Source organism: Podarcis bocagei (genome assembly GCF_964188305.1).
Source record: "Podarcis bocagei genome assembly, chromosome: 17".
NCBI lineage: Eukaryota > Metazoa > Chordata > Lepidosauria > Squamata > Lacertidae > Podarcis > Podarcis bocagei.
This window is the reverse complement of record NC_138143.1, coordinates 28,754,499-28,776,368: the sequence shown is the minus strand read 5'-3', so window position 1 is coordinate 28,776,368 and position 21,870 is coordinate 28,754,499. Positions and strand designations below refer to the sequence as shown.

At 46.7% G+C, this 21,870-nt stretch overlaps 1 protein-coding gene across 1 annotated transcript in view; it reads left to right on the top strand.

Moving 5' to 3' along the window:
• Positions 1-14,584: 14,584 nt before the first annotated feature.
• GRIN3A (glutamate ionotropic receptor NMDA type subunit 3A) overlaps positions 14,585-21,870 on the top strand; it is a 98,153-nt gene continuing 90,867 nt past the window's right edge. Inside the window, exon 1 of the mRNA XM_081176195.1 lies at positions 14,585-15,941. Within this exon, the coding sequence (XP_081032321.1) occupies positions 15,198-15,941 (744 nt within the window). The 5' untranslated portion in view covers positions 14,585-15,197. The remainder of the gene's footprint in view (positions 15,942-21,870) is intronic.

The following is a 21,870-nucleotide window of genomic DNA, read 5'->3' as shown; positions in this document are numbered from 1 at the left end:
AAAATCTCGAGGCACACCACCATTACAGCCCCGTGACGTCAGCGCACAGCGTCACGCCGGGAGGGACATGAATTGCTAGCAAATTACATAATCACCTCCTTGAGGGCTGGCTCATCTTCTCCGAAGGCAGAACCCCATTAATTAACAGGACAGACTCACACCATAGCCAAGATGAGGGGGGAAAACCTCAGTCATGCACAGTCATGCACATGTGGGGGCTAAATGAGGACGAAGACCGGGCAGAGAGCAGGGTTCAAATCACCCCACCTGGCCAGGACAATCCCTGGGTGCTCCCTTGGGCCACTCGCCTGACCCACCTCGCAGGGCTGTTGTTGCGAGGATAACACGGGGAGAACCACGCGCGCCCCCGGGAGCTCCTTGGAGGAGAAAGCGGGCGATGGATGCAATGCACAAAATATATGAGAGGCGACCAGGTTTTGCAGGTGAGGGGCCCCCGCCAGCCTCCGCTTCCAACACCCGGCGCAACGACGCCGAAGTTTCCCCCCGGGCTCGGCTCGGGGAGCAGCGCTGCTCCCCCCGGCTCCCCTTCGCCCTCCCGGCTCTCTCTGCCGCCCACTGGGGACCCCCCTCACCTGCCAAGTCCAGAGCGCCGGTGGAAGATGCATGCAGGGCGCCGCATTGCCATTGCATTGCACTGCACTCCATGCAACGCCTGCACGCATGCATTGCCTTGCACGCCCGCCAAGGGGTCTCCCCATGGTCCGATGCGTCCCCTCCGGCGCGGATGCAGCATTGCAAAAATAAAAAACCCCCGACGCAGCCCTACCTGGGGGGCAGCCTCCGCCTCCGCCGCTCCGCCTCCGTGGGGATCCCCGGGCTCCATCCTGCCGCCCGATCTCCGCGGGGGCGCAGGCAGGCTGCACGGGGTCTGCGTGGAAGAGCCCCTGCCCGCCCGGCCGCCGCCGCCGCGCTCATTCCATGGACGGGAGAAGAGCGCTTCAAACAAAACACCCGGCCCGCCAGGCCACGCTGGGAAATGTAGTTCGCGCACCCCGCGCGGGCGCGGAGCCCAAGGGCGAGGGGACTACGGATCCCGGCAGCCCCCGCGCCGGGGACGGAGGGGGAGAGGCTGGGTGCAGGGATGGAGGGACGGGTGGGCGAGCGAGTGAGTGAGTGGCAGCCGCCAAGCCTTGGCCGAGAGCCAGGAAGGGCCTCCCCGGAGGAGGAGGAGGAGGAGGGAGGCGCAGAGCGGGAGGGAGAGAGGGAACCCCAGGGGTCATCTAGTGACGGCGCCCCAATCGAAAATTTGACTTTTTTTAAAAAAAAAATCTTTCGAATTTTTTAATTTTTCCCGCGGCACACCAGGCAACATCTCGCGGCACACTAGTGTGCCGCGGAACAGTGGTTGGGAAACACTGTGCTAGAGGTTGAGGGTGGATTGCTTCCCCCATTACCACCCATTTTATGGTTTGTAAATCATAGTCCTAATACGCTGCTGATCTCTTACAAAGCCAGGATATTCATTTTTTAATTAACTTGCTAAAGAGCTAAGCTATTGCAGTGGTGCTGTTCTGAGCTGACAGTTTAGCTTAGATTTTTAGTCAGTGGAGATCATGACCAGCTTCAGTTCACTGATTTCAATGGGTGATATTCAATGGGTCAGAGTAGACCCATTGAAATTAATGGAAATGACTAAGTTATGTCCATTAATTTCATCGGATCTACTCTGAGTAAAACTTAGCTGAATACCACCCAGTGTGTCTACTCTGATTACAAGTTTGTTCAGTACCCCTTTGGTTGGCTGGTTGGTTCATTGGTTATATTGTTAGGCTGCTTTTAAATTTTGTGTGGTTTATTGTTAGTTTGCTTTATTTGCAAAGCAACTTGAGTTTTATACCTCAGCAACGTATGATAGAATCAATGCCATATAAAGTTTACTCTCAGGTAACACCCTCTGTGTCCAATAGTGCAGACCAAAGGATTAAAATTAAATAAATTTGCATATCACCAAACCTCCAAATATAATAGGTACCTTTTTGAAGTACAGAAAGGTAATGAGGAATAGGATGAACAAAACCTGTTGCTTGTCCTTTGAAGGAAAGTAGCCATTTATATCATCTTTTTTGCATTCCCTATTACAGCAGAACATCAAAAATAAAGTAACTTCAAAATATAAACAATGGTCTCAGCTGCACCAATTAAAATGAGCCCCTGCTCATCAAAATTGACCCCCTCAACAATGAATCAGAGTTTTATCTGATCAATCTACCTCTTAAAATGATTAAAGTTTGAAGGCTTATTTGCTTTCAAGTTATCTGTACAAAAATAGCTTATTTAAGCTACAGGCACATTCATAGCACATTCTTTACATCAAAGACCTCTGGTTGCTGTAGTTTGTTAAGGGTTGCTGGGAGTTGTAACTCTGTGAGGGATAATCTACAGCGCCCAGAATTTTTTTGAACTAAGAATGTGCTTCAAAAGTGCTTTAAAGGTATAGTGTGGTCCATGAGTAGGCAAACTAAGGCCTGGGGGCCAGATCCGGCCCAATCGCCTTCTAAATCCAGCCCACGGACAGTCTGGGAATCAGCATGTTTTTACATGAGTAGAATGTGTACTTTTATTTAAAATGCATCTCTGGGTTATTTGTAGGGCATAGGAATTTGTTCATTCCCCCCCTCCAAAAAATAGTCTGGCCCCCCACAAGGTTAGAAGGACAGTGGACCGGCCCCCTGCTGAAAAAGTTTGCTGGCCCCTGGTGTGGTCTGTACACAACCTTTGTTTCACCAGCCCTAAGAGTTGCTTCTGTCCAGTTGAAGCAGTTGTCCGGACTGATTTGTAACTCCCCCTTCACTCCCTAGTCCTCTGTCTCAGTCTCCTCCTTCTGTCTACGGTGAGCTCCAAGGGACCTTCTGTGTGTCTGCCTGGCTCTCTGCTTGGCAATATGCAACAGATGCCAAGTTTTGGGAGTGAGAGGGCTTGCAGGATGACACAAAGAAGCTGTCAGGCTGGCTGTGTGGTGGAGTTGCCAGATCTGATTCCTGCCTCTGCTCTGTACTGGGGCACCTGACTGTTTCGTCTTCTTCACTATCTCTTAAGCTTCCTGCCTCCAGTATTTCTTAGCTCGCCCCCTTATCTGGGGTGTGGCCAGCTTCCCACCACCAGGAGCCCAGATCCAAATCCTCTCCCTCTTGGTAAGGTGGCTTCCAGCACTCCTCCTCATCCAGCCAGTCCCTGAAACATATTGTCCATCAATGAAGAAGACTGACACCGTTCTTGCCCCTCTGGTAGGGCTGCTAGGTTTTTTAAAGCATTTTCCAAGGGTATCCAGAGATTTAGAGGGTGTTTGCAGGCTTTTCCAATTTTGTTTCAAATATACACAATTTCACTGACTCATCTGGTGCCTCGGAACATCACTTGCCTGTATCTGCGGCTTCCCAATCTTCTGTCATCCTAACCCTAACCAGAACATTTTCATTTGAATGAGACAAATGAAACAAGACTATACTGATAGGAAAATGCTTAATTCTGAGAGCACCTGAAGCAGATAAAATTTATCTGTTTAAGATTTTTTATTTTAAAGCTTCAATCCCACCCCTTCAATGTTGCCTCCCTCAGCTGGCCTCCAATGGTAGAGAGAAGTGTCCCTGGTGTGGGAGCTCTGGTGCAGGCTTCAGCTATGCACCAGTAGATGGACAGCGAAGGACCTTAGCTCAGTGGTAGACTATTCTGGGCACCACTATTTAAAAAGGTTGTTGAGAAGCTGGATCACGTGCAGTGGAGGGCAACCAAGGTTATCAAGGGTCTGGAAACCAAGCCTTATGAGGGACAATTGAAGGAGCTGGGTATGTTTAAAAGGTAAAGGTACCCCTGCCCGTATGGGCCAGTCATGTCCGACTCTGGGGTTGCGTGCTCATCTCGCTCTAGAGGCCATGAGCCGGCGCTGTCTGAAGACACTTCCGGGTCACGTGGCCAGCATGACGAAGCTGCAGCTGGCGAGCCAGCACCAGTGCAGCACACGGAAACGCCGTTTACCTTCCCGCTATAAAGCGGTCCCTATTTATCTACTTGCACTTAAGAGTGCTTTTGAACTGCTAGGTGGGCAGGAGCTGGGACTGAACAACGGGAGCTCACCCCGCCGCGGGATTCGAACCGCCGACCATACGATCAGCAAGTCCTAGGCACTGAGGTTTTACCCACAGCGCCACCCGCGTCCCGGTATGTTTAGCCTAGAGAAAAGGAGACTGAGAGAAGATATGATAGCCATCTTCAAATATCTCAAGGGCTGCCATATGGAAGAGGGAACAAGCTTGTTTTCTGCTGCTCTGGAGGGTAGGACTCAAACCAATGGCTGCAAGAAAGGAGATTCCGACTCAACATCAGGAAGAACTTTCTGTTTGACAGTGGAACGGTCTCCCTCTGGAGGTTGTGGACTCTCCTTCCTTGGAGGTTTTTAAGCAGAGGTTGGGTGGCTGTCTGTCATGGCTGCATTAGCTGAAATTCCTGCATTGCAGGAGGTTAGACTAGATGGCCCTTGGGGTACCTTCCAACTATACAATGATATGATTCTATTATCTCTTCTTAAAAGGTTGGTTGGATAAGTCATCAGTAGGAACTGAAAATATAATAGCGATGGTGCCTGTCTGATGTGTAATGGGAGGGAGTTCCAAAAGGTAGGTATCACCACACTAAAGTCCAAATTCCTACTTCATATGGAACAGACCTCCTGTTGGAGGCCCTCTCTTGCAGAGTGCAATGATCGATTGGTTTAAAAAGGGGTGAGATGACCTTTTTCCAGGGTTCTCTTGGGAGACAGAATGGATGTTAATGCAGTTTAAATCCATAATATGGATATGGCCAGAAACTACAGAGATATTCATTAAGATTGTCCCAAGGAAGAACCTAAAACCCATCTAAAATCTGAGGAGAAATGCAGGATTTGAGCCTCTGACATACAAAGGGGTGGAGAACACGACTTAATATGTGAGGCACTATAAGGATTTGTGTGGGATGTCTTTCCAAACAAATAGCAATAAACCTTTAGAGGGCCCCATGCTATCGTATATTTTGATCATGCCACATGAGCTCGCTCTAATGATTTGTTTTATTTTCTCTTTTGCTCTTCCCTTATTGCACAGTTCCTGTTTCCTCCGCCTTTGAAATGCATTAATTGGTGTGGAAACAATGATGTTCCTTGCACGAAGTAACCCAGCTAATGCCCACGTGGGCAATTTGGGGATGATGAATATAATGACTTGCACGTTTTATTGGCAGTGCTAAAGTTCCTTTGTGGTTACCTTCGTCAGGTTTCTCTTCGCTACCCTGCTTCGTTTGTCCTAATGAACATTGTGTGCCATCAATAGAAAAAGGATGGCACTTTGTAGGCAGTCACAGGCCAGGCCAAATTGCTCTCAGTCAGATCAAATCAGAATACACAGCTTGGATGGCTGGTGATTCATAAGAAATCCAGATCCAAGCTGCTATGTCCTGGCCCTCAGATGATAGCATTGGCTGTGCAGTGGACTGTTCCCAGACTCTCAGGCAGAGGCATACATAGGAGTTGGCAAAACAGACCCTGCCAGGGGTGCACAACTGGTGGATGGGTGTGCAAAAATCACCTACAGACCCTCCAAGTGTCCCTATTTTCCAGGGGCAGACCCAGATTTACAGAAGCCATCCTGGTTTCTGATTTGATCCTGGAATGTCCCACTTTTCCTTAGGACATCTCTGTTTTCATCAGAGAAATGTTGAAGGGAATGGAGTTATGTAAGATAAGTAACTATACAATCTTCAGAAGACATCTGAAGGCAGCCCTGTATAGGGACGTTTTAATGTTTAATTATGTTGGAAACCACCCAAAGTGGCTACAGCAACCCAGTCAGATGGGTGGGGTACAAATAGTGAAATTATTATTATTATTGAATAGGACATCCCTATTTTCATTGGAGAAATGTTGGAGGGTATGAGACTATGCAGTGTACAATGTACGGTATATGTGTGTAGCAATGTGCCACCATTATCACGGCGAGATCAAACATGGAATAAGCTTTTCATCCTTCTCTCACCATGACCATTTGAGTTTTGTTTTGTTTTTCTGCCCTTCCTCCTCACCTTGCCCTCACTCTGGACATTTTGAATACTTGGATCACATAAAATTTAGTAACTTCTGATAGTCATATTGTGTTAAAGTGGGTTTTTTCTTGCCATTGGGGCTGATCCAGCTCCTTGCCCAGGATGCAAAGGGCCCTAGGTCTGCCTCTCTGCTCACAGGCAGACCTGACTCAAATAGATGTACACTTTGTGTGAAGCTCTTCCCCTGTGTGATTCAGCTACCACAAACCAGCCGTTCTCATAGAGTATGAGAAGAGTGTGCTGGACCAACACCATATGATGTGGCAATGAAGCTCATAAATTAACTACATGCTGCATTAGTTTCAGATCCATTTATCATTATTTTGATTGTTCATTTGCACTTCGTCGGTTCATCATTATAGACCATCTTGAAAAGTTCTTTTCAGTTGTACCCAACCAGATTGCAAAATGCCCACTCCAGAGAGACCCACCTAGAGCCTACCTAAATATATTTTGAGTTCTAGGAAAATCATTTTTCTTTCATTTCCCCAGGGCTTTCAAAATATAAAAAGAACAACCACAACTTTGTTTTACTGGGGTTTGGTCATGGTTGTTTTAACTCTTTGGCATGTAATCTTTTAGTTTGCTGTATTTGACTGATCCTTGGTCTGATGTTGGACTCTCAAGATCTCTGTTTTGGAATGGTTGTCCTGGTGTTAGCTTTGTTTTATTTGCTGCTTTATTGAGTCATGCTTTATTGGAAATGTGATTTGTAATCTGTTTTGTTGTGTATGCTGCCCAAAGAATCATTCTTATTGGCTGGCTGATAAATGGAACCAATGCATGAATAAATGGTATATTGCAGAAAGGCAAGGAACAATGTCAATAACATTAAATGTCACCATGTATATATCAACAATGTGAATCATATTCTGTGTTGCATGAGCAGAAGCCAATCTCATGGACCTGGTATTTCCCTTCTCTTCTACCCCCCACCCCAATAAAGTCTCTTCAGATAGCAGAAAATGGCCTGCTAAACATTGTGGACTGTGTCTGGTGGAACTACAGTGGGGGAGGCAATTGCTCAAAATAGCAGATGAAGTGGTAGACTGAGATTGTACCACTTCAGATTGCAGGTGTGAAGTCATATTTTGAATACTTAGGAGGACGGGCATGAAAGCACCAATGAGCTTCCAGGCACAATTCAAAGTGGTGTTTTTGGCCTTTGAAGTCCTAATCAGCTTCACCCCAGAATACATCAGGGAATGCCTTCTCCTGTCTGAAACAACCAATGCATGGAAGTCATCATACAGGGCCTTGCTCTAAGTTTCAGCATTGGTAGATCTTAGGCTGGCCCACAAAATGGGTGAGACCCCTTGGTGGTCTTGATTAGGGAACTGCCTCCCAAGAGAGATTCAGCACATCAGCTTGTTTTGTCATTTTTAAAAATTCAGCTAGATCCATATTTTGTTCCTGTGATGTGAGCATTACAAGAAAGGTGCATTTTATTCCAGGTGTGAGGTCTTTTATTGGAGCCTGCTGTTGGTTTCGGGGGGGGGAATTTGTAATTGTTATTGATGGTGTTTACGTTCCAAATTGATTTTCTTATATTATATGGATTCAATTTTATGTTTTTTAATTGGGGTTTGGCTGCCCTGGGAGGTTTCTGAGCATATGGCAGGACTGCTGATACATTGGAATGAATAAATTTATGAACGAATGATATGTTGAGAGGTTGCTCTGTACTCAGGGATCAGTTCCAATGTTTATAAGATGTGAGATATGAAGCAAGATTGGAAATAACAAGTGAGATCAAGCCAGCTGCAAAAGCAATCAGGAAAACAATAACAGCAGCTGTGTAGGAAAATACTATATTTTATTTTCTGAGAATCGCCTTCACAAACCTCTAATCGACTAATAAAATCACTATATTGACACCCTTATAACACACATATATTTCCATAGAAATATATACTTAGCTAAACAATCACCCACAACATTATGCCATTGGAAAAATCCAAGAAACAAACATTGCACACAGGTCCACATTTACTAATATCTCAAAAATGAGATGGGCATGCAAATGACACAAAAATGATTTCACACTTTTCTTTTAAAACAACTCTTAATATGACAGATTTTAAAGATAACCTAGAACAATCTATTGCCTTTTAAACTGTTGCTGGTGTTTTTGTTTGTTATTACAGAGGTACCTCAGGTTACATACACTTCAGGTTACATACGCTTCAGGTTACAGACTCCACTAACCCAGAAATAGTACCTTGGGTTAAGAACTTTGCTTCAGGATGAGAACAGAAATCGTGCTCTGGAGGCGCAGCGGCAGCAGGAAGCCCCATTAGCTAAAGTGGTGCTTCAGGTTAAGAACAGTTTCAGGTTAAGTACGGACCTCCGGAACAAATTAAGTACTTAACCCGAGGTACCACTGTATGGTGTGTATCTTTGTGTTTTTATATTGTAAACCGCTCTGTGAACTTTGGGTGAAGGGTGATATAGACTACTACTACTACTACTACTACTACTACTACTACTAATAATAATAATAATAATAATAATAATAATACCACTAATCCAGCATCTTTTTTCTCACAGTGTCTAAGCCTCCATGCAGGACCTGAACAGCAACTGATATCCTTTGACTTTGGAATCAGAGCTAGCAGTCATTGGTAGCCTTATGCCCCAAGAACCTGTCTAAACGTCTTTTAAAACCATCAAAATTGTGGCCAACACTACATCTTTGGGGCGCGCGAATTGCATAGTTTAACTGTGTGCTGTGTCAAGAAATGTTTTATTTTGTCCATCCTAAACCTTCCAACATTCAGCTTCATTGGATGTCCCCAAGAGAGAGGGAAGGAGAAGGAGAGAGAGAGACTTTAACTCTAACCTCTTTCTCCATGCCCTGCACAATTTCAGAATTTTTTAGCATGTCTTAAACACTTTTTCTCTAAAATGCTAGTCATGGTTCCGTGGCATCATTTTCAATATCAGAGGCACATTTTCAGCAGCACTGGATCTAGGGTGGTGTGGGCAGTTCCATTACACAGGATCTGAGCCAAGGAGAAGATCTTTAACTGAGAAGATCCATTTGGGGCCACCAAAATTTGGCCCCACACAGGGTACCATACTGCGAAAGATTACCGAAGTCTGCCCCTGTTTCCAGAAATACTACTGTAGGTCCTGGCGCTCTTATTCACAGTGGTACCTCTGGATGCGAACGGGATCTGTTCCGGAGCCCTGTTCGCATCCTGAGCAGAACTCAACCCTCGTCTGTGCATGCGCAGGTCGTGATTCACCGCTTCTGTGCATGCGCGTGACGTCATTTTGAGCATAATAAGAGACACGGGGGAATGATTAATGGACTTCAATGTCTGTACACTAATGCGCAAAGCATGGGAAATAAACAAGATGAGCTTGAGCTCTTGGTACAGCAAACTAAATATGACATAATAGGCATCACTGAAACCTGGTGGGATAAGTCCCACGATTGGAATGTAATAATGGGGGGATACAATCTATTTCAGAGAAACAGACCAGACAAGAAAGGAGGAGGAGTGGCGTTATATGTCAGGGATGTGTATACCTGTGAAGAGATCCAAGATTTAGAACCTCAAAGCCAATGTGAGAGCATTTGGGTCAAAATTAAGGGAGAGAAGAATAACAGAGACCTCATTGTGGGAGTTTACTATAGATCCCCAAGCCAAACGGAGGACATAGATGATGCCTTCTTGGAACAGATGGCCAAGCATGCAAAAGGAAGGGAGATAGTAGTAATGGGGGACTTCAACTACCCGGATATTTGTTGGACGTCAAACTCAGCCAAGAGCATAAGGTCAAACAGATTCCTCACTGGCCTTGCAGACAACTTCATTGTCCAGAAAGTGGGAGAAGCAACAAGAGGAACAGCCATTTTAGATCTGGTCCTAACCAATGTTGATGACCTGGTTAGTGGGGTAGAAGTGGAAGGATCATTAGGCGCGAGTGATCATGCTCTTCTGAAGTTTACTATACAGCGGAAAGGAGCAGCCAAGCATACTAGGACTCAATTTCTTGACTTTAAGAAAGCCGACTTCATAAAACTTAGGGAAGTGCTGGGTGAGATCCCATGGACAGCAATACTAAAAGGAAAGGGAGTTCATGATGGCTGGGAGTTTGTTAAGAGGGAGATAGTAAAAGCACAATGTCAGGCAATACCAATGAGACGGAAACATGGAAGGTGCCTAAAGAAGCCAGGGTGGCTATCTAAAGAACTTTTAACTGAATTAAGATTAAAAAAGGATGTGTACAAAAAATGGAAAAGGGGGGAAACCACCAAAGAGGAATTCAAACAAATAGCCAGCACGTGTAGACACAAAGTCAGAAAAGCTAAAGCACAGAATGAACTCAGGCTTGCTAGAGAGGTTAAAAGCAACAAAAAAGGCTTTTATGGGTATGTTCGTAGCAAAAGGAAGAACAAAGAAACAGTGGGGTCACTCAGAGGAGAAGATGGTGAAATGCAAACAGGGGACACAGAAAGGGCTGAACTCCTCAATGCCTTCTTTGCCTCAGTCTTCTCCGATAAAGAAAACAATGCCCGACCTGAAGAATTTGGAGCAAATGATTCAGCAGAGGAAACACAGCCCAGAATAACTAAGGAGACAGTACAAGAATATTTGGCTAGTTTAGATGTATTCAAGTCTCCAGGGCCAGATGAACTGCATCCAAGAGTATTAAAAGAACTGGCAGATGTGATCTCAGAACCACTGGCAGTCATCTTTGAGAATTCCTGGAGAACAGGCGAAGTCCCGGCAGACTGGAGGAGGGCAAATGTTGTCCCTATTTTCAAAAAGGGGAAAAGAGAGGACCCAAATAATTACCGCCCAGTCAGTCTGACATCAATAGCAGGGAAGATTCTGGAGCAGATCATTAAGCAAACAGTCTGTGAGCACCTAGAAAGGAATGCTGTGATCACCAATAGTCAGCATGGATTTCTGAAAAATAAGTCATGTCAGACTAACCTGATCTCATTTTTTGACAGAATTACAAGCCTGGTAGATGAAGGGAACTCAGTGGATATAGCCTACCTTGATTTCAGTAAGGCATTTGACAAGGTGCCCCATGATATTCTTGTAAAGAAGCTGGTAAAATGCGGTCTTGACTCTGCTACCACTCAGTGGATTTGTAACTGGCTGACTGACCGAACCCAAAGGGTGCTCATCAATGGTTCCTCTTCATCCTGGAGAAGAGTGACTAGTGGGGTGCCACAGGGTTCTGTCTTGGGCCCGGTCTTATTTAACATCTTTATCAACGACTTGGATGATGGACTCAAGGGCATCCTGATCAAATTTGCAGATGACACCAAACTGGGAGGGGTGGCTAACACCCCAGAGGACAGGATCACACTTCAAAACGACCTTGACAGATTAGAGAACTGGGCAAAAACAAACAAAATGAATTTTAACAGGGAGAAATGTAAAGTATTGCACTTGGGCAAAAAAAATGAGAGGCACAAATACAAGATGGGGGACACCTGGCTTGAGAGCAGTACATGTGAAAAGGATCTAGGAGTCTTGGTTGACCACAAACTTGACATGAGCCAACAGTGTGACGCGGCAGCTAAAAAAGCCAATGCAATTCTGGGCTGCATCAATAGGAGTATAGCATCTAGATCAAGGGAAGTAATAGTGCCACTGTATTCTGCTCTGGTCAGACCACACCTGGAGTACTGTGTCCAGTTCTGGGCACCACAATTCAAGAAGGACACTGACAAACTGGAACGTGTCCAGAGGAGGGCAACCAAAATGGTCAAAGGCCTGGAAACGATGCCTTATGAGGAACGGCTAAGGGAGCTGGGCATGTTTAGCCTGGAGAAGAGGAGGTTAAGGGGTGATATGATAGCCATGTTCAAATATATAAAAGGATGTCACATAGAGGAGGGAGAAAGGTTGTTTTCTGCTGCTCCAGAGAAGCGGACACGGAGCAATGGATCCAAACTACAAGAAAGAAGATTCCACCTAAACATTAGGAAGAACTTCCTGACAGTAAGAGCTGTTCGACAGTGGAATTTGCTGCCAAGGAGTGTGGTGGAGTCTCCTACTTTGGAGGTCTTTAAGCAGAGGCTTGACAACCATATGTCAGGAGTGCTCTGATGGTGTTTCCTGCTTGGCAGGGGGTTGGACTCGATGGCCCTTGTGGTCTCTTCCAACTCTATGATTCTATGATTCTATGATTCTATGATTCTATGATTCTATGTGCGAGTGGCAAAACCCAGAAGTAACCCGTTCCGTTACTTCCGGGTCACCGCGGAGCACAACCTGAAAACGCTCAAGCTGAAGCTACTTTAACCCGAGGTATGACTGTACTTAGTTTATATTCCACCTTTCCTCCAAGGCACTTTATGTGACATAAGCAGTTCTCTCTTCTCCATTTTATCCTCACAACAATCGTGTGAGGTAGGTTGGGCCAAGAGACAGTGATTTGCCTAAGGTCACCAAATGAGGTTTGCAGCCAAGTGGGGACCAGACCCCTGCTTTCCCAAGTACTCTAACCCAGTATTTTCAACCAGTGGCCTCTTTCTTTCTTTCTTTCTTTCTTTCTTTCTTTCTTTCTTTCTTTCTTTCTGCCAGTGTGGTGTAGTGGTTAAGAGCTGTAGTCTCATAATCTGGTGAACCGGGTTCGCTTCCCCGCTCCTCCACATGCAGCTGCTGGGTGACCTTGGGCTAGTCACACTTCTTTGAAGTCTCTCAGCCCCACTCATCTCACAGACTGTTTGTTGGGAGGGAGGAAGGGAAAGGAGAATAGCCTCTTTGAGATTCCTTCGGGTAGTGATAAAGCGGGATATCAAATCCAAACTCTTCTTTCTTTCTTTCTTTCTTTCTTTCTTTCTTTCTTTCTTTCTTTCTTTCTTTCTTTCCTTCCCTCCCTCTTCTGATGCCCTCTTGTGTCTCTGCCTCCCAAAGGCTTGTACAGCTGTTTGTTGCAGCAACCCTGGCTATAAGCTCTGGAGGTGAATGGTGCTTCTGGGGCTGATCACAGCTGCTTCTCAATGCCCTGAGGGGCAGTGTGAGGAGGCATCTCTCTTGTGGGGCAGGGTGTGCTCAGAGACCAGGGGAAGAAGCTGCAGCTGCCTAAAGGACTCCCAAGGAAAGGAGAGGGGAGAGGAGGCTGAGGGAACCCTCCACAAGGGAGGGTGTTTGAAAAAAGTTGAGAGGCTGCCAGCTCTGCAGGCAAGGGGTGACATAACTGGGCTTCTGAGCCCCACAGGGGTGCCAAGGAAAGAATGCAGTTGGCCAGGTGAGCCATAGACTTGAAAAGGTTGAAAACCTCTGCTCTAACCACTACACCACAGGGGCTCTCACTGGATCTTCTCACTGGGAAGCTCTTGTGCTCATGCTCAGTTGGTTAGAGCATGGTGCTAATAACACTAAGGTCATAGCACAGCTGCAATTTCCTGCATTGTAGGGTCTTGGACTTCAAACTCTTATGATCCCATGTGCTTCGCACAAGCATCCAGCCAACCAGTGTGACAACAGAATTCTAGAATTGATAAGTCTTCAGTCAGATCTTCAGTTAGGTTATTTTTATATTCGTTTGATGAGTGGATTTTCCCCATCCCTTCTTTTTATGGAGGGAACAGTGCACCTGTTGATTTTCTACCTGTCTGCAGCTGTTATGCCTGTCATGCAGCTGTCATGCAGCTGTGGGGAGAGCAACCCATAGCTGGAGGGTATGATTGCTGTATCTCAGTAGAAAGATTCCTGCATTGCATTCCTGCATTGGAAGGAACTAGATGACCCTCGTGGTCTCTTCCAACTCTACAAATCTATCTATCATCTATCTATCTAAGCATCTGCTTTTCATGCAATTCCCTGGTTCGTTGCTCTGTGTGAAATCCTGGAGAGCCACTACCAACCAGTGCAGGGAACACTGGGTTAGACGTTCCAGGAAATTATTTGGGAAATAGGGGTGTGCCCCATCCTTCTTGGTGATTTCCAGCTCTCTTCTAGCTCATCAAATATTAGACAATCTGTGACGATGGGGAGAGGAGGAGGGGGGAAGCAGCCTTCTAAATTATGGCTCCGATGACGCCAAGGCATTTTTTCCTCCAAGCCCTGGAGCTGTGGGCGCTTCCCAGCACCCGGGCTGGGTTGACTACAACCCCCAACATCCCTCGCGGGGAGCTTGTCCCGCTCAGGGCGCTACCTGCTCGCCTCCCCCAAAGCCGTCTTCGGCAGCCAGGCAGCCAGTCGGTGGGAGTTTAGCGCAGCCAAGCGACCGACTGGAGCCACTTCGGACAAGCGGAGAGCGGCGAGAGCGGCTGCCTCTGGCTTCAGCCTCCACGCCGGGCAAGTTTGGTCTCCTCTTCGCAAGAGCCTCCAAAGCGGGAAGGGGAAGCGCATTGGAGAGGGGGAAAGAGAGGGGGGAAGAAGAAGAAGAAGAAGAAGAAGAAGAAGAAGAAGAAGAAGAAGAAGAAGAAGAAGAAGAAGAAGAAGAAGAAGAAGAAGAAGAAGAAGAAGAAGAAGAAGAAGAAGAAGAAGAAGAAGAAGAAGAAGAATCAAGGAAGGAAGGAAGGAAGGAAGGAAGGAAGGAAGGAAGGAAGGAAGGAAGGAAGGAGTGGAGAAAAGAAGGAGAAGCAAAGTGACCGAAGGGAGATGAGGCAGATCTGGAGGCTGGGATCCCGAGTCTGCTTCCCTCCGTGGCGATCTGGAGATCTGGCTTCCCCGCTTGTTCCCTCCTAGCAGACGCAAGCCATGGCGCCAGAACGGATCGCCCCGAAGGGCTGCGGCGATCCGCCCGGGATGGAGTGGCTCTCGCGACTCCCCTGCTAAGCCCTGGGGCGCGTCGTCGGGTTGGGTGGAAGGCGCGAGGAGGACGACGAGAGCGGCCAGCGGAAGGTCTCCCTTTCGAGGCGGGGATCCGAAGCCTCCGCCGACGGGAGGCGGCGGCTGCCCGTCGGTGTTCTCCCCGCCCTGGCTGATGTGGACTTTAGGAGCCCGCAAGGCGCCCGGAGCGACTGGCGAGCCGTCCGAGTTGTATGGCTGGCGGAAGGCGAGGGGCTGGGAGAGGAGCGCCTAGCGTCGCAGGAGGAGGAGGAGGCGGCGGCTGAGGTGCCAAGCCAGCGGGGGAGAAGGGGGCTTCTCCTTGCGCGCAGGGCACCGGGCTCTTCTCCCGTGATGTGGAGACTGAGCGTGTGGTGGCTCCTGAGCAGGGTGTGCCTTTTGCTGCTGCCGCCCTGCGCCCTGGTGCTGGCCAGGGTGCCCGTTTCTTCCTGCCACCCGCAGCCCTGCCAAATCCTCAAGCGGATCGGGCACACGGTGAGGATCGGCGCGGCGCACCTGCAGCCCTGGGCTGCCACTTCCCCCGCCGGCGCGGACGCCTGGGGACCAGGACCGCACCATGGCATTGCGCTCGGAAGAGAAGGAGGACGAGAGGCGGCAGCCGGACCCCAAGCCGAGCCGCAGGCGCCTAGGGCGGCCGAGTGGAAGGGGTCCGGAGGGTCTCCAGGGAGGTGGCGAGCGGCAACCGGCTTGAGGAGCAGGGCACACTTGGGCAACGGGAGTGGCGACGAGGGTCTCCCTCCGCTGCTGCCCCGGGAGGCGCTGCTGTCGGCGGTGGAGACCCTCAACCGTGTCAAGGGGCTTCTGCCTTACAACCTGTCCCTGGAGGTCGTGATGGCCATCGAAGCGGGGCTGGGCGATCTACCTCTCTTCCCCTTCTCCTCGCCCAGCGCCTCGTGGAGCAACGACCCGGTCTCCTTCCTGCAAAGCATCTGCCACACCGTCGTGGTGCAAGGGGTCTCGGCCATCCTCGCCTTCCCGCAGAGCAGAAGCGAGATGCTGGAGATGGACTTCGTCGCCACCGCGCTGCACATCCCCGTGATCAGCATCGTGCTCAACGAGTTCCCTAGAAAGAGCCTGGTAGGTGCGGGTGGAGGGTTTGTGGGGTGGGGGGCGTTGGGGTGGGGAGAGAGAAAGGGATGCCTGGGGTCTCGCCTCTGTGAGCGTACCGGGGAAAGTGATGAAGGGGAGGGGAGGAGGGGAAATGGCCCGGAGCCACTATACATATTTAAGAGCTTCCGAAAGGGGAAGGGGAAGGGGGGCGGTTCCATGGAAGTTCTGCTTCAGTTTGCGAATTTCAGCACAACGGACAGCGCACCTGGTAACTACAGTACAGTACTGCTTTATGCAGAGACGGTCCCAACACTTCCGCGTTCAAAAAAATAACAACACTACAACAAAACCGTCTTTCATCAAAGAGCGCTCACTTGCGCGTGAGCGTTTGCTATTCTGGGTTTCTTGTCTTCCTTCTCCGTTTTCTTCCCACTGAGAGAGTAGCTCCACTTGGCAAAGGCGCTTGGGATCAGGCCGGCAGATGTTCCCCACCTGGTTCCACGTTTTTGTAATTCATGCTAAATGAACTTTTAATTCACTCATAAGCTTCTGCCTAGAGACTTTGCTTGTTCTCAGAGATGAATCCAGATGGATACCCACCAAATCTAAGCACCCAGGCGCAGAGAGAGATCCGTTTTGTTTTAACTTTACCCTGAACATCTGTGCGTTATAGAGAGAGACTTGTGTGGTTTTAAAGCTCATGAAGCTGTTAAACAACTCAACGTTCTCAGTGGTGACTACTCCACTTCTTTCAGATCATTTAATGCTTGAGTAGATGCATTCTTCAGTCTCATTCTTATTCTCTCTCATTCTTGCAAACATATGCATGCTGCAGATAAATACACACATTTATCCCTGAAGAACACCCACACACCCACACATACACACAAACCCAGAGGTGGGTGAGATGAACAGTCATATTTGAGATGCTAAACTATTATTTGTTTATTTATATACACTTTTCAACATTCAAGGCACTACGTAAGTCTAACTTAGGTAAGCAACTTCAAGGCATCTTTTTATCCACCCCCCGCCAGCCTCCCTCTCTCTCCCCCATCCCTTGATTTATGTAACATCATGTTCTTGCATTTATATCTCACCTTTCCTCTGAGGAGCTCAGTGGCATACACACTTAACCACCTCCTCATTTTATCCTCACAACACCCCTATGAGGTAGGTTAGGTTGAGAGGCACTGACTGACCAAAGGTTAACCTATGAGCTTCATGGCTGAGTGGGGATTTGATCACTGGTCTCCCAGGTCCTAGGCCACTAAGCCAGGCCTTTGGATCTTTTGGGCATTTTGGCTGGCATTGCCCAATCATGGATTTTGGAGAAATTCCCATGTTACTTTGCTTCCTATTTAAGATCAGATGTCAGGGATGTGACTCATCTGTCTTAAGTCCATGGAAAGGTGATGAATGTTGGCACCATCTTCTTTCACTCTGTGACAACTTACATTTTCCTCTTCATTTAGCTCACTGCAGGTAATAGTCTTGCATCTAAAAAGGCAATTCAGAGAGTGATGAAGCTGTTGTGGGTTTTTCTTCTTCTATCTAGATGGAGAACCAGGGCATACAGACACCATACCAATATAATATAATATCATATCATATCATATCATCATATCATATCATATCATAACATAACATAACATAACATAACATAACATAACATAACATAACATAACATAACATAACATAACATAACTAATATAATATAATATAATATAATATAATATAATATAATATAATATAATAATCTTTATTGTGGTCCAACACAATATGGATTCAGAATAAAATACAGATTCATACAGATGACCCACCAGGGAAGGGAGACCGAAGCGTTATTTGTTTAGTCATGGGTATGTTGATCTTTGATTTGTATGACAGCTGAAAGAAACTTTGCCATGGCCACTGTGATATCACTGGACTTGTCGTCCAAAAGATATTTGATATAGTAGGCTTCAGACTGACCCGGCCAATTTGCCAACAGTGGTTTAATCAATAGTTCCCTAGCTTGATCATATTGTCCCCTATGCAATAAAATATGCCTCATGCAGTCGACGTCCTGAGAGCATACACAGATATTTTGATAAGGGATACCTCTCCATCTGCCATTTAACACTTCTGATGGAAATACATTTAATCTGGCTTTGGTGAAAAGACGCTCATATGTTGCCATACCAATACAACTCTCTATGTATCTACTCAGGCATACTCCCAGTCAAGTGTGTATAGTATTGTAGCCTGAGAAAGCAATCCTATACTTATTTACTTGGGAAGTGAGCCCCATTTAACTCAGTCAGACATACTTGCAAAGTAAACATGTATAGAATTTGGATGCAGGTAATTAAAATGGCCTGGGGCAGTGTGTGTGTGTGTGTGTGTGTGTGTGTGTGTGTGAGAGAGAGAGAGAGAGAGAGAGAGAGAGAGAGAGAGAGAGAGAGAGAGTGTTTCCACTATGGTTTAGGAGTGTGAGACCTCTGTAACCCACTCTCTGCAATTGTAATACCTCTGCAAGCTCTCTTCCCACGTGATGTTCGCCGTCTTAACCATTTTTGAAATGCCATCAATTGTTTTAACTTTGACTTCAGCATGACAAAGCTATAGCCCAAGATTCAGCTGCTGGGTGGTTCTCAACAAAGGCATTTTAAAGGAGGGACAGTGCACTTAAGCAGAATTTGTACTATTGACGAGACTACAGCTTGAGTTCCAGGAAATGGAATGGAGCCCACTGGTACTCATGCATTGTAACTTGCAGTTCCTCCCCTTCCTCCCCAGGTAGAGGCATCATAATCTTTACCAGGTTGCTATACCTTCTAGGCTTTAATGTCTCTACAAGATGGGTTGAATTCAGCTTGATAGGTTATAAGTTGTGAAAGCCTGCTGCTACCTGTATAAACATCTCATCAATACATTACTGATAAATGAATGTTTTGGAACTGAACTAAGCGACAGATAGAGATAAGATGTTACTTGGCAGGTAGAAGGTAAAATGGAAGGTGTTCTTTGAGTAAGACTGATTAGGTGCATTTCCCCTCTAAGTCGCGTTGGGTATTGACCCAGGATGTGTGGAGGGGCTTTTCTTGCAGAGTGGGGGAGAGACCTCTGGCCCTCCAGATGTGGCTGAACTACAGCTCCCATACTCCATAAGCACTGGCTATGTTAGCTCAGGTTGATGAGAGTTGGAGTCCATTACCTGGACAGATGTGGGCTCGCCCAGCTCCCCGTGCTGCAGAGTCTGAATTAGTTACCTGGAACCCTTGGCTCTGCCATTTAATTGATGCAGTGTTTCTTATTTGCTCCTGCTCTCTGCTTGTGACACACTGTGGTCCGTCTCATGTCAAATTGTTTTGAAATAGACCCAGAGGGGAAGCAGTTCCTACTTGTCAGAAGTCTGCCATTTTGTGATGCTTAGCTGATGGTCTTGGGCCAGCTCTGGTCTTGAATTCCACATGAGACCCAGGATAATGCGAACATGTAATACCATTGACCGTATTTAACACAGCACCTGTTAGAAGTTATACCTGTAGAAGTCAGTTCCTGGGTTTTGTCTCTTTGTCAATTGCTATTCAGTGGAACCCAGAATGGGGCTGTACAGATTGGGGAAAGCTTAATTCTCAATTATGTCCACTGAGATATTATGGACAAAGTTAGTAAGCTTCAATTCTTGGACGCAGATAATGTGGTAAAAACTGTCCCCATGTATTTTTGAAAGAAATGAATTTATATTGTATTCATTTAATTGTAGCACTGCTGTTTTCTGTATATTTCCACCATGTGTCAGAAATAACATGATGAGGCTTTGCCACTTTAGACAGCTGCTGTAAGTGATCATTTTTATTTTATGCCACCTCCCCGTAAACCATTCCATGCGTGCATATGAGGGAATGGACTGTGCTAAATTTCATCCTCTCTCTACTGTGCCAGCATTCTAAAACATGGGACCTTTGACTCACCAGATGTGTCTGGACTACAGTTCCCATCATCCCTGGCAATTGGCCTTGCTGACTGGGGCTAATGGGAGTTGGAGTCCAACAACATCTGGAGGGCCATGAGTTTCCCATCCTTACTTTATACAAGCAATTAACTGGATTCCCCATTGGCAGCTGCACCACTGAAAAATGTCTATTTATTTGTTGGGTATATTTACTTCCTGCTTTTCAGCCATCAGGTCATCAACATAATTTAAGATGCAATTTTAACTTATTTCACTGCACCCTTACCTACAGAGGCATGGTTCTAAAGCAACCCATCTTTTGTTCCTGTGCAGCCCATTAAAGAAAACTCACACCATTACCCTCTTAGCGCCAAAGGATGATGTCCTAACATGGTTGCTTTTCTCCAAAATCGTCAACACACTTTAGCTGACTCCTTGGGTTCTTGTCCTCCAGGACTACAGAGCAACTTAATACCCCAGAAGAAGAGTCAGTGGTACTGCTAAGAACTTATAAAGCTATTAAAATAGGCCTGCAGTTATTGAATAATAAAAGTTATCGTGCTGTAAGGATATTTCTACTCCTAATGGTGCATTTATAACCTAGAAAAATGCATTCACATTCATAAAGTACAGCATAATTTGCATTGAAATTGTCCACACTGCTTCTCTCACAAGGCTGGTGCTTAATTAGCTCCCTCTTGAGTCTTCCAGGTCATCCCTCTATTTGCTACTTTCTGTCCATATATCATCCAGGGGCAGAGCATCACTTGACATGTGCTCTGCACTGTACCACTCAGAGCAAGGCATCAAGGAGCTGAAACTATGATTAGGAACTTAGGAACCAAGCTGCTTTCTGGCCCTTCCTACCTCGAATCAAGCAGTCAGGTTGCTTGTTAATGGACACAGAAGTGGACTCTGAAAAAAGAGTTGCAACCTTCCTCTGCAAATGGGGTGATTTGAGGACATAAGCCACACTGCTGAGTTAGGCTGGGGAGCAAGAACAGAACCATAATATAAGGGACTGCCTTACAGAGTTGTGCTAATGAGACATTTCACTGAGCACTGCCTACCCTGACTTGCTACAGCTATTTACAGCAGGTTTCCCAATGTTTTGGCTGCAGGACCACATTCCTTTCTGAGCAACCTTTAGAGGACCACATTTCAGTGGTGGGCAAGGCGAGAGGCACAAGTGGGAGGGGCTAAGTAGGGTAGTTTCTACACCTACTCACACATCCCTCTGCACCCGCCATCTAGATAAGCAAAAGGCATGGTCAGAGTTCAAGGACACATTACACTCAGGGTGCTCATGAGGGTCACTGAGGGTCAAGGAGGGTCAAGGAGACTGGTCAACCACAGGGCAGGCACGCACATGGCAGGCACAGGACGCAATTAGCTCTTTATTTAACAGAAAAAACAACATTATGGTTCACCTTACTCCAGCTGAGAGGTTGCTGAAACTGGCCATTACAGTGGTACCTATATTTTTAATCTTTGTATTTTTAATCTTTGTCGGAAGCCGCCCAGAATGGCTGGGGCGACCGAGCCAGATGGGCGGGGTACAAATAATAAATTATTATTATTATTATTATTATTATTATTATTATTATTATTATTATTATTATTATACCTCGGGTTACAAACACCTCAGGTTACAAACACTTTGGGTTACAGACTCCACTAACCTGGAAGTAGCACCTCGGGTTAATAACTTTACCTCAGGATGAGAACAGAAATCGTGTGCTGGCTGCATGGCAGCAGCGGGAGACTCCGTTAGCTAAAGTGGCACCTCAGGTTAAGAACGGCTTCAGGTTAAGAACGGACCTCCAGAAAGAATTAAGTTCATAACCAGAGGTACCACTGTAGTTCCACCCTTCTTCCTCTAGTCTTTCTGTTTGGATCCCTCCCAAGAAGACAAAGGTTGCATCTAGTGGCGAGCTCCTCCTCTGGGTCTGTCTGGCCTGTTGCTCAGCAATGTGCAGGACTCTGCTTGATCAGGGTCTCAGAGGGGGAGGCAAG